Source organism: Lemur catta, chromosome 25 (genome assembly GCF_020740605.2).
Source record: "Lemur catta isolate mLemCat1 chromosome 25, mLemCat1.pri, whole genome shotgun sequence".
In the NCBI taxonomy this organism is placed as follows: domain Eukaryota; kingdom Metazoa; phylum Chordata; class Mammalia; order Primates; family Lemuridae; genus Lemur; species Lemur catta.
The window spans coordinates 1,342,367-1,355,390 of record NC_059152.1 but is presented as its reverse complement, the minus strand read 5'-3'; the positions used below and the strand labels follow the sequence as shown (position 1 = coordinate 1,355,390).

Genomic DNA, 13,024 nt, shown 5'->3' with positions numbered 1-13,024 from the left:
CCTTCAGGCCTTTCTCCAGCCTCACTGCTAGCATAGTTTCCTGGCTGTTCCCGTGGGGCGTTGCCTGCGAGTTGCAAAGTTTGCGGGGGATTGATGTCACTCTTTTTACAGATCGTTCATTTTTCTTTAAAGCATAATTTTCTCTTCTTTTCTCTTAAGTAAACCTGAGGGATTTGAGTTTTTATAAATCAAAACTCCAAAGGTGTTACTGCAAAGCTTAATTTCCTTCCTGTGCTAGGGAACATCTTATACTCTTGGTTCCTTTTTTCTTCTCGTGCAGCTTCACGTGATTTTCTAAATCAAATGAATACACTTTAGCGTCTGACTCAAAGTAAATGTCTTGTAAATGCTCTAGCCAGTTTTTTTTTTTTTTGCATCTCCTCTTGGAAAAGTCTTTCAAGTTTTAATCTGAAATAATTCCTCTTTGAAAATGAGTCATTCTTATATCAATAGCATGACATTGTAGTTACAGTGAGTACATGTTCTATAAAAACAGGACTCTTAAAATAAATCTATGACCCATTCTTTTTTAAAATGGAAATTATGTGTGACCTTGAATTTTTGGAAGGGCAAGTCTTCATTTGGATGTGACGTTGGCGTGAATTACTGTGCAGTGTGTCTGTAGGTTGCCTGGCACAGCTTAGCATGGCGGTTTTACCTTTCCCTGAGTTTTCTTTCTCTTTAAATTGATGACTATAAGAGGTAGAAACAAGTAGTAATCACATTTACCACTTTTCATGAAATATTTTCGCATTCTTTTATCACAGTTTATATTTTATTAAGTATACTTTTAAATTGTAAATTATTGTAAAAATATTTTATCATTGAGATTTAAAAAATTTAAAAGTGGTATCTCTACCTGCCTCTCATGTCACTGATTTTATTTCTATGTATTCCATACAAGTCATTTCATGTGTACATATATTTTAGATGGTACATATATTTTTAAAGTTATAAAACAACTGAGTATTATTCTGTTTTATAACTTTATCTTAACATTTTCCTAACACTCTATACTTACAGTAGTAGGTAGCTGGGTCATAGTCCTGCCAGCAAATAATTTTAACTTAAGTTTTCCCTGTTTGAAAGCTTTTCCACGTTGCTGGATATTTCGTTTTCCATCTTACTGTATATAGATCCAACATTGTAGTGAAAATCTTCAGGCATTTAGAGTTTTTCATCATTTCAATTTTTAAAAAAAATTTATGTGTTTTATTTTTTATTTTTTTATTCCAAATATTAAGGGAGGTACAAGCATTTTTGTTATATGGGTACCTTATATAATGCTTAAGTCAGGGCTTTTGGTGTGCCCATCACCAGAATAGTGTTCTACTTACCCAGTAGGTAAGTTTGTATCCTATACTCTGCCCCTACTCCCACCCTCCCCCTTCTTGGTTTCTCACGTCCTTTATGTCACTTTGTGCCCATGTGTATCCATCTGTTAGCTCCCACTTATTAGTGAGAACATGTGGTATTTGCTTTTCCTTTCCTGAGATACTTCATTTAGGATAACGGTCTCCAGTTTCATCCAAGTTACTGCAGATGACATTATTTCATTGCTTTTTATGGCTGAGTAGGACTCCATGGTATATACATACCACATTTTCTTTGTCTACTCATGAATGGATGGGCACTTAGATTGACTCCACATCTTTGCACTTGTGAATTGTGCTGCAATAAACATTCGAGTGCAGATGTCTTTCTGATAAAATGACTTCATTTCCTTTGGGAAGGTACCCAGCAGTGGGGTTGCTGGGCTGAATGGCAGGTCTGCATTTGTTTCTTTGAAGAATCTCTATCCTGTTTTCCATAGAGGTTGTACTACATTTCAATTATTTCTTTAGGATAAATTCCCAGGAGTAAGGTAATGAGGCATACATAATTCTGTGGCTTTTGGTACATCATTTATTTTACTTTCCAAATGTGATTTTTAACAATTTATAATACTATCATCATATTTTTGAGTGAATACCTTTCCTACAGCTTCATCTATGTTGGATCTTATCTTTTAATTGAAGATAATTTAATACAGATTGAGCATCCCTAATCCAAAAATCTGAAATGCTCCAGAATTTGAAACTTTTTGAGTGCTTACACGATGCTCAAAGGAAATGCTCGCTGGAGCATTTCGGATTTTGGATTTTTGGATTAGGGATGCTCAACTGGTTATCTACAAATATTCCAAAACCTGAAGTGCATACATTTGCCCTTCCAAATGAGATTTTGTCGGGAGGAAGGAATCTAAGGTGAATACCGTCAATGCAGACAGTGCTGGTAACTGTTTCTCTTTTAATTTTTAGATGTTTCTTACCGTGTACCTCAGTAACAACGAGCAGCACTTCACGGAAGTCCCAGTTACTCCCGAAACAATATGCAGAGACGTGGTAGACCTGTGCAAGGAGCCTGGTGAGAGCGACTGCCATTTGGCTGAGGTGTGGTGTGGCTCCGGTAAGAGACCAGACAGCCTGCGCGCTGTCCCGCTTTGATTCATTCTGCTTTATAAACGTGGCCCTAAGTGAGTGCTCACGTTTCTCCGCGGAGAAATGTAGAGTAGCGTGTCCATCGGAACATGGTGTTCTCAGTCCGGCTTTGTTGTGGCATACAAAGTCTTTTTGCTGTTTTTCTTTTCCTGCAGTAAAGTGAAAACACCATAGAATAAAATATAAAAGGTCACCTGGGATTCCTGTGGTCAAACCTGTGGTGCTCAAAAGTATCTTTTGTATGTTGAGGGTTTACTAATTAATCTGAGGCATCCCGATTGGTTTGCCCTCCCAAAGTTTTTGTAGGTTTTTAGGGAAAGCTACCAGTGTTGAGGAGCTGTCATGGCAGGTGGCAGCGGGGAACTCGTGGGCGTTATTGTAAGCCTCGAAATCAGTCCCTCAGCGTGGTTCTTTGGAGCTCCAAAGTGGGGCAGCGTGGGTTTTTTTGGCCCCACAGGAGTTGGTGGATCTGGGAGTAATTTTTCATCATTTCTGCCTTGTTTCTACACAGCCTGGGTGAACTCCCACTGTTTCCTTTTTCTCCTCTGGGGATGCCACCTGTCCCCAGAGCAAGTTACACACTGTGTTAATTGAGCTCACACCATTCATGGTATCTAACGTCAACTGAGCCCTACTTCTTTTCAAGCAAGTCCTTTTATTCATCTTTGGTTGACTTTCCTACAGTTGGATGTTCTAGAAGCTCTTCTGCACTCTCTCTGAATTACTTTCTTCTTTTTCTCTTTCCGTAGAAGCCAGATTGGAACAACCATGTAAAGAAGCCCAAGTGATCTTTTTAAAATAAAATTGGATAATTTCACTTTTCCTGCTTAAAATTGTGTAGTGTCTTCTCTTCCTCTTAAAATAAAATCCAAATTCTTTATCTGAGATTGTGAAGGCCTGTAGCTTCGTTGTCCTTGCTGTCACCTGGTACCATTTTCCTCTTTGTCCCCTCCTGCAGCTTTTTAAATGTTCCTTGACTAGACAGGCTAAGCTCTTGTACCCTACGTTAGAGTCATTGGCAGGAGCTATTTCCATGGCCTATATCGCTCTCCCTCCAGATTTTGTCATTTCTGGTTCCTTCTGGTCATTTGCATTTCAGCTAAAACATTGCCTCCTCAGAGGGAGGTTTCCTGAGCTCCCTGCTAAAAGTAGCTGTGAAGTTAGTTCTCAGTTACGTCACCCTGATTTAATTCTTTGCAGCGTGCACGCCACTCTCTGATTTTGTGTGTATATATTAGTTTATCACCTCTTTAATACCTGTAGCCCCAAACAGACGCTCTAGAGTGTAAACTATCTAAGAGTAGAGACCTTTTTTGTCTTGTTCATTGCCGTATCCACAGCTCCAGGAGAGTACCTGGCACCTAGTAGGTGCTCAGTAAATATTTACCGAATGAGTAACCGAACTTTTGAGCTTTCGAGCTCTTTGCGGTAACCTCCTTCCGCAAATTACCTTGCTTTGTACTTTACTGTGATAATCCACTCCATCCGCTGTGTGCTTCTGCAGTTTCTCTTCCCTGTAGCTCAGATTCTCTCTTGCCACCCGCCCTTCTCATTTTCTTAGAGGAAGGAGTGTTCTTTCTTTGCGAAGGCTTTAATCTCTTCCTTGAAACTCTTGATTCTACCTGTTCCTTTTCCTCTCTAGCATCTTGCTCATTGAGTTTAGTAACCTTACTGTGTGATGGCGATGTGTAAAGGGTTTCATTTCTTATAATTTTTTAATTAAAGAAATTTTAATAACACCTAAACGTGTTCTAGATTGTAATAAAGGAAATAATACAAACAGAATGAATGTCTCTCTCCTAAGCCCATCCCTGATCCCTTTATGTGATCACTTATGATTTTTTTTTTTTTTTTTGAGACAGAGTCTCGCTCTGTTGCCCAGGCTAGAGTGAGTGCCGTGGTGTCAGCCTAGCTCACAGCAACCTCAAACTCCTGGGCTCAAGTGATCCTCCTGCCTCAGCCTCCCGAGTAGCTGGGACTACAGGCATGCGCCACCATGCCTGGCTAACTTTTTTCTATATATATATTTTTAGCTGTCCAGATCATTTCTTTCTATTTTTAGTAGAAACTGGGTCTCGCTCTTGTTCAGGCTGGTCTCGAACTCCTGACCTCGAGCCATCCTCCTGCCTTGGCCTCCCAGAGTGCTAGGATTACAGGCGTGAGCCACCGCACCCGGCCTGATCACTTATGATTTTAACAGATAGTTTTTCAGACCGTTTCTCTTTGTTTATAAGTAACTATGGAAATAGTTTTGTGCTTTGTTTCTCTCTTTATGTAAATAGTAGCATATACATCAATGTCCTGCGGTTTACTATTTTACTTTACAACGTAGCTTGGAGGTCTTTTCAGATTAGTATGTGTAAGTCGACATCATTATGTGTTGTAATTGTCACATAATTTTCCACAGGATGCATAAAGTTGATCTAGTGATTTCTTTATTAACAAACAGTTAAGTTAATTCTCTTGTTTCTGTAGGTGCTGTAGTAAAAATCCTTTTAGGAACCTCTTTTGATCATGTGCAAGTATTTCTGTAGGGGGTGGATGCCAGGAAGTGGAATTCCTTGGTTAAAAGTTTTCATATTTTTTCTTAAGTAAATTTTTTATTGTATGTATTTGAGGTATACAACATGATGTGATGGGATACATAATAGCAAAAAGGTACTGTAGTGAAGCAAATTAACATAAGATTTTACATATTTTAAAATGTATATATATCTATTGCCAGATTTTCCTACACAAAGATTATATCACTTCATACCCCTTCCAGTTATTTCTCAGAGTATCCCTCATCAACAATTGTAATAATATTTTAACTTTTTCTAAACTGATACCTGAAAACTTGTCTTTTCTTTAAATTTTCATTTTTCTGATTACCCGTGAGGCTGCCTGTTTTTTCATTTGTTTATTGGTCATTGAGTTTCTATTTTTTTTTTTTTTTGAGACAGAGTCTTGCTCTGTTGCCCGGGCTAGAGTGCCGTGGCGTCAGCCTCGCTCACAGCAACCTCAAACTCCTGGGCTCAAATGATCCTCCTGCCTCAGCCTCCCGAGTAGCTGGGACTACAGGCATGCGCCACCATGCCCGGCTAATTTTTTCTATGTATTTTTAGTTGTCCAGATCATTTCTTTCTATTCTTTGTAGAGACTAGAGTCTCGCTCTTGCACAGGCTGGTCTCGAACTCCTGAGCTCAAACGATCCTCCCGCCTCGGCCTCCCAGAGTGCTGGGATCACAGGCGTGAGCCACCGCGCCCGGCCATCCTTTGATCAAGTTTCCTTTGGCTTTTGCCTTTCCCTCTTGATCTGTACGTATTTTAAAAAAAAGAAAACCTCTACTCTGGATCTCAGACCTATTTGTGTATTATTTTTAAAAAACCGTTCCTTATTTCAGAGCTACAAGTGTATTCTCCTGTCATTTCATCTGTGTTAAAGCCTTACCTTTTCTTGCCCTTCTTTCCCCTTCCATTGCCGTGTCCTCCCTGCCCACTCGTGTAGTCGCTTAGTGCACGTTTCTTGGACACCTGCTAAGAGCTGGGGACTGTGCTTGACCGAGAGGGTCACCTGGAAGTTACCTGCCGCCGTCAGGTACCCTGCAGTGCACAAAGAGACGCGGTGTCCACAGACACGGGTGATTCAGTGACGACTGCGGGAACAGATGTGCTCCACCTGCAGGGCAGCCGGGTGCTGGCGAGGGTGAGGAGGGCCAGGAGTGGCACGTTCCGCTTCACAGAGCAGGAGTGCCGTGGCAGGGAGCTGCAGTCACGCGTCCCTTCCCCGTGGGGCTGCATTCTGAGACAGGTGACAGTCACGCGTCCCTTCCCCGTGGGGCTGCATTCTGAGACAGGTGACAGTCACGCGTCACTTCCCCGTGGGGCTGCATTCTGAGACAGGTGACAGTCACGCGTCCCTTCCCCGTGGGGCTGCATTCTGAGACAGGTGACAGTCACGCGTCCCTTCCCCGTGGGGCTGCATTCTGAGACAGGTGTTGTTACATGGTTTCGTTGCCGTGTGAGCTTCGTGAGAGTGTGCTTTCACAAACCGAGGTGGTGTGCAGTCTGTTGCACACCTGGGCTGTATGGTATGCCCTGTTGCCCTGTTACTGTACCGATACGGTAGGCAGTTGTCACACAGTGGTAAGTGTGTGTGTCTAAACATACCCAAGCATAGAGAAGGCACAGTGAAAACACGGTGTTACAGTCTTGTGGGACCCCCATCATACATGTGGTCTGTCCTTGGCTGAGACGTCTGTGGGTGTGGGTGGAGCACAGGGTGTCGTAGGGGCTTTGAGAGCCGTTGAAGTTTCTGTTTCAGCCTGCGTCGGCCTCCACCGACCTTCTGCCCTCAGAGGGCCATGGGGCTCCTCGCACCTGGAGCTTGTAGGAAGGTCCACGCCCTTCTGGGAGCCAGCGTGGCCTGGAAGTTGCCTCGCTTCCTTTGAGTTCTCTCTGCTCCCGGAACCTGGAGATTGTACTTCTTTTGAGTACAGCTTGTGGTGTGTGTGTGCGCGTGTGTTTGTGGGGGTGGGTGAAGGGTCTACTCAGAATTTCTCTTGGAAGATATCTCTTCAGCTGTGGGTGTTTCCTTTCGGAGGGTCTTAGTTAGAATTCGTGTGGTGTGGAAAAGGAGGGTCTCTGTCAACACAGCACATTATGTTACTGGAAGTAGAACCAGAACTGCTTTCTCTGTGGCAGCCAGGCTCAGGGTAGTTCACGAAGTTGCCTGTGCTTGGCTGTTGCCTCCTCTGGCCACGTTGTTGACTTAAGGTGCTGAGATAGTGTCTTTGATCACTGGTAAGTGTGTGGAGTTCTCTTAGGCTTCTTCAACATTCTTGTGTTTAAAAATTATGTTGACATTACTGGAGTTTCTTTGGTTTTAAGCAGTTGCCTCCTCTGTCTGTTTAGTTTCATATCTAGTTCCCTTGAGATTGGAGATTTTTTTTGAGGAGAGCTTGACATACATTGTTTCTCCTGAAGCTGCCATTTTTATTAGCTGTGCCCTTTTTGTCTTCAGAAAGTTCTGGCACTGGCATTCTTGCTGCAAGAGGGGCCAAATGGATATGTTTTCACTGCAGTAAATAGCCTTTTATTTGGAAATGGATGTCTGATTTTTTTTTAACATTGTTTATAAAATTATAATTTCAAAATAGCCTATATTAGAAAATATAATTTAAAAACCAGGCTGTTTAGAAAGTTGCTTTTATTTTTTCTTTGTATATTTAGAAAATCATAGTATATTAGGTTAGAAGGGACCATCTAATCTAATAGGTTTTCAAGAAGCTTCTGGAACTTACAGAAGTTAAATGCCATGCCTGTGGCTAGTAAGGAGCTGCCGGGTTAGACTCTCAACCTCCTGACAGCAAGCTGAGATCCATCCTCTTTCTAGTACTCTACACTGGCCTGACACTGATTTTTTGTGTGGAAATCTGTGATACTGTGTTTTCTAAGAGTTCTTACAATGAAAAAAAAAAGTATCTAAGATGCTAGGTATTTCCTACATCCCTAATGTACGCTTTGCCTGAAGGATGGATGGTAAATGACATATTTGTCATCCTTTTACCTAAAGATAATGTGATTTCTATGCATTTGTTTTAGAACGTCCAGTTGCTGATAATGAGCGAATGTTTGATGTTCTTCAACGATTTGGAAGTCAGAGGAATGAAGTTCGTTTCTTCCTTCGTCATGAACGACCCCCGGGCAGGGACATTGGTAGGTAGCATATCCTGACAGATGTGTGAGCTTTCATTTTGTGCACTAGAGTAGCCGGGAATGGTAGATGGCACACAATGAGGAGCCAGGTGATTTGAGGGGTGAAGGAGAGGTTGGGAGGTTGCGACAGTGGAGGTAGACCACTATTTTAAGACCTGAATGTTGGGGGTGAGAAGAGGGTGTGGTTTGTTTGAAGATGGGAGAAGTTTGACTCTGGTTTTTTAATGTAGGTGGGAAGGGGTCAACCGGGCAGGAAGTTGAACTCTAAGAAAGAGGGAATACTTGAGAGGCCAGGATTGTTGAGGACGTGCTTCCGCAGCCCTGATGGAGAGATTGGATCCCTCTTCTGTTGTGACAGGACAGAAAGAAAACTGTGGCAGATGCTGTTAAATTTGTGCATTTTGTGGGAGTCGGTTGAGGGATTTCTCATCTGGAAACTTATTTGTTGTCTCTGCGGTGGGAGGCAGAGTCATCTGAAAGCGATGGTGGGGGTGGGTGGGAGCTGGGGCTGTTGTGCAGAAGAGGGGAGGTGCTTCCTGGGGAAGCCAGGCTGCCGGGAGCCACGGGGCCTGTTGAAACTGGAGACCAGGACATCATACGGGGTTCTTCTCCGGTGGTGCTCTGCAGCCCAGGCGGGTTGTACGGAGAGGGAAACAGTTGGATTGACCCATCTATCCAGACAAATTCCATGGAAGGTCAGTGGGACGGGGAGAGGAGACAAGGTGACGAGTGAACTGGGTGGGGAAGAAGTGGAGGTGGCGGCTGTGGGGAAAGAGCACAGGGGGTTAGGGACTGCAGGTCTCAGCTCCATGAACGAACAGGTCAGTGAGAGGTGAGTGAGACAGGCAGATGGAAAGGAAATTGTGGTCAAAAGTAGAATGTTTGAATTGGAAATTTCAGAGGTAGAGCGCATCTGGGTGGTGTGGTCCCAGCTGGGCCTTGGAAAGAACTGGGAGCCAGCGTTGGGCTGGTAAAGTCCTCGACCAGGCCTTGGAGGTGGAGACAGCACGGGAGTCAGCTGGTCGCGTCTTCAGTGACCGGGGCTTGTGACCAGAGTTCGTAGATGACAGTAAGGAGTGTGGAGAGAGAGTGCTGGAAGCAGCACTAGACCTTGGGGACACAGCGGTCCCTGTGGCCTGGAGGTCTCGCAGGATGGGGGACGGGCAGTTTCAGATCTGAGATCCACAGGGAAGTTGTGTTCTCAGGGGGGGCCGGGGTTGAAGTAGGATTACTGCGTATTTGCAAAACGATGACATTTCTAAAGTGGGAAGTTGAGGGTAATTTGTGACTTCCATATATAAATTCTTAGGAGTAAGAATGTAGGTAACGGATGTTCATTATGAATGTTATAAAATCTCAGCTTTATTACTAACTGTTGTTTTAATACAAAGTGTCCGTATGGTGTCTGACCATTAGAAGTGATTAAATTTACAATGTGGGTGGGGGTGGGGGCAGACTTGACTCAGTCTGGCCCCTTCTACTCTGCAGATGAGAAATGCTGATACTTAGGGGTTAAGTGACTTGTCAGAGGCCACACACCCAGAGGCAGGGCCAGGAGTGGAACCTGAATCACCTCAGCCAGGCTACCTGCTTGCCTTTCAGTATCACTGGTGTCTGTCATTTTATTTTAAGTAAGCATGTATTTTTTTTTCCTGAGGCCCTCTTTTTTGTAGTTTTAAATTGGCATTTGAATCTTATTTTTATTTTTACATTGCATACATCCTTTTCTAATGAATGAGTTGAATTTTACCCGTTCATCTACCAATTCAAATATCTTGCGGTATAGTACTAAGTAAATTATTAAATAGTCTCCCAATAGTGCAATGTGCAGTTTCAGTGTGTTTGTAACGTGAGAAATAAAATCTGAAGATAAAGGAGCTGTTTTCACCGTGTTCCACAACACCAGTGCCACACAGTGTTGAAACTGGAGTAAAACAGGATTGCGTTCCAGTCTCCTTTAGTAAGGAATTAATTTGCTTTTTTTGGTTCAGACTTGTAGGTTAAGGATTAGGAGACTGTTAGTATATTCTTTTTTAAATTTAACTAGGACCTGTGACCCAGGATGTATATGAAATTATATTTAAAGCTCTTGCTATTTGCTCTAATTATGTAACTGATTATACAAAAGAGAAGTTAGTTAAATTGCTCTCTTTGAGGCAGCAAAGAAAGCAACTATGCTTAAATTATAGAAGTTTTCTTTTCTTACAGAAATGTTGTGACAGATTACCTGAGCTATTTTGTCAGAGAATTGAGCAGTATTTATTTTTTTTTTTTATTTATTTATTTTTTTTGAGACAGAGTGTCACTTTGTTGCCCGGGCTAGAGTGAGTGCCGTGGCATCAGCCTAGCTCACAGCAACCTCAGACTCCTGGGCTTAAGCGATCCTCCTGCCTCAGCCTCCCTAGTAGCTGGGACTACAGGCATGAGCCACCATGCCCGGCTAATTTTTTTTTTTTTGTATATATATTTTTAGTTGGCCAGATAATTTCTTTCTATTTTTAGTAGAGACGGGGTCTCACTCTTGCTCAGGCTGGTCTCGAACTCCTGACCTCGAGCGATCCACCCGCCTCGGCCTCCCAGAGCTAGGATTACAGGCGTGAGCCACCGCGCCCGGCCTTGAGCAGTATTTAAAAAATAAAGCTAACGTGTTAGAGTTAGATATAAGTGTGACCCCAGGCTCTGAGGAGAGACACGTGTATTTATTGACATGGGAATTTGTGCTGGCTGGTATAATAGATGTTTGATTAAAAAGAAATTTTAATCTAAAATTTCTTAGGAGGTAATTTGATAATTGTTTTAATATCTGAGAAGTATAGGTATGAGCTTAATTTATTTTTAAAATTTTCTTTGTTGATATTATTTATTTCTTATATTAGTTTAAATTATGACTTTTCTTTTTATGATGCGTTAAGTAATACTGAGAGACCCATATAGTTTGGCTTGAAAAATTCTTTTTAGCCAAAAGAGTGGAATACACAGTGTTTTCCAGTCAGTACTTTCCCAAACTAAGAAAACAGATTTTTTTCTTAAAAGTGGGGAGGTACTTCACAGTACTTACAAATTACCACAATATGTTCTTAATAAACCAAATAATCAAAATACTACTTGTTCTATTTTCAAGTGCTTCCTTCCCATAATAAATTAAAAACACTGTTAATGAATATGAGGATGGATTGATTTAATTTTTAGTTATTTTCTTCAGTGAAGCTCTTCTTGATTTTGCTACTGAGTAGCTAAACAGAGAACTAGGAGGAGCAACTATAAACAAATTCTATGAATTACCTGTAGTCAGAAGTGCATTAGTTTTGTTAATATTTCCTCCTTTGGTATGTGAATCAGGCAGCTTTCCTAATGAATAAGTGGCGTATGATATTCTTAATGCTAACTATTCACTGTTCCATGTAATTGATTTTCCAAAATAGGCGGAATTAGGAGATCTTAACTCCATTGACAATAGAAAATATTTTATTTGAAGTATATGTTCAACTTTAAAGTATCAAGCAGCAATAACAGAATTCAGAAATGAACTGGTACTTATAATATCTTTCAACTCCAGTGTTAATGCATAATTTTTGAATTTTGTGCTTAGTAAGTGGACCAAGATCTCAGGATCCAAGTTTAAAAAGAAATGGTGTAAAAGTTCCTGGTGAACATCGAAGAAAGGAGAATGGCGTAAGTGAGCGTTTTTAGTCCATGCTATATGTACCACAATGATACCGCTTTCTTAACCTTTAAATCTCATTCTTCATTACTTTGTTGTTCAACTGGTTAAGGATGGTCCTATTTTAAAGATTATTTTAAATTTATTTCATAGAAAATATTAATTTTAGTGATCTCTACATGGCTGTTTATCATAGGAAGTTATATGCTGAATGTACAACTTGAGAACAAAATAAATGTTTGTTCACAACTTGAGAACAAAATAAATGTTGAACAAGTTTGGGGAATTATTTGTTTTTGGTGATTTTATTTGTTGCTTTTAGGAAAATGGAAAATCATATGTTTATACTCCTGTTGCATATAAATCATGTACATGTGTATATATATGAGCACGTATCTTTGGTATGCTTAACGACATTTCAGAGCTCAGAATTTTAATTAATAGCTAAAGTACCTTTCTCTGATCTCCAGTAAATTTACATTAAAATCCAGAAGTACCATTTGCTCGTATTGTGCCTTTCCTCAGATTCTCCCTTTTTCTATCCTTTGATCTTATAGTTATCTTACAATGATGAAAGGATGATATAAGGAAGATTTTATAAGTCATAAAATGATTTGAGCCATAAACAGGATTTTTTTTTAGTGCGTCGGGACACAATGTATCCCCTTCTTCCTGGGGTTTAGGTTTTTTTTTGTTTGTTTGTTTTTTCAAAAAAACAGCTTTATGGAAGTATAATTGATGTGCAGTAAACTGCACAAATTTAAAGTATACAGTTGGACAGACGTATACATGTGTGAAACTGTCACCATCATCAAGGTGATGAAAACATCCATCACCTCCAAAAGTTTCCTTGTGTCCTTTTGTAATTCTTCCTTCTTGCCTCCCTTCCCATTCCCAGGGAATCGTTATTGGGTCTACTTCCTGCCACTGTACATTATTTCTAAGTATTTCATATTTCCAATACTATTGTAAATGCCATTTTTAAAAAATTTAATTTCTTCTTGTTGCTAATCTATAGAAATACAATTCATTTTTGCATATTGATCTTTAGTCCACAATCTTGCTACATAACGTATTAGTTCTGGTAGCTTTTGTTTTTCTTTTTTCGTTTCTTGCTTCCCAAGCTCTAGAATGCAAGTTCTGGTAGCTTTTTATGGATTCCATACCATTTTCTTCATAGATG

General features: G+C 40.9%; 1 protein-coding gene across 2 annotated transcripts in view; it reads left to right on the top strand.

Moving 5' to 3' along the window:
• The window catches only part of TP53BP2 (tumor protein p53 binding protein 2), a 45,131-nt gene that overhangs the window by 10,365 nt on the left and 21,742 nt on the right, over window positions 1–13,024 (top strand). For both annotated transcript variants that reach the window (XM_045537100.1, XM_045537101.1), the window contains exons 2-4: window positions 2,301–2,448; window positions 8,067–8,180; window positions 11,770–11,852. In XM_045537100.1, the coding sequence (XP_045393056.1) occupies window positions 2,301–2,448; window positions 8,067–8,180; window positions 11,770–11,852 (345 nt within the window). The remainder of the gene's footprint in view (window positions 1–2,300; window positions 2,449–8,066; window positions 8,181–11,769; window positions 11,853–13,024) is intronic.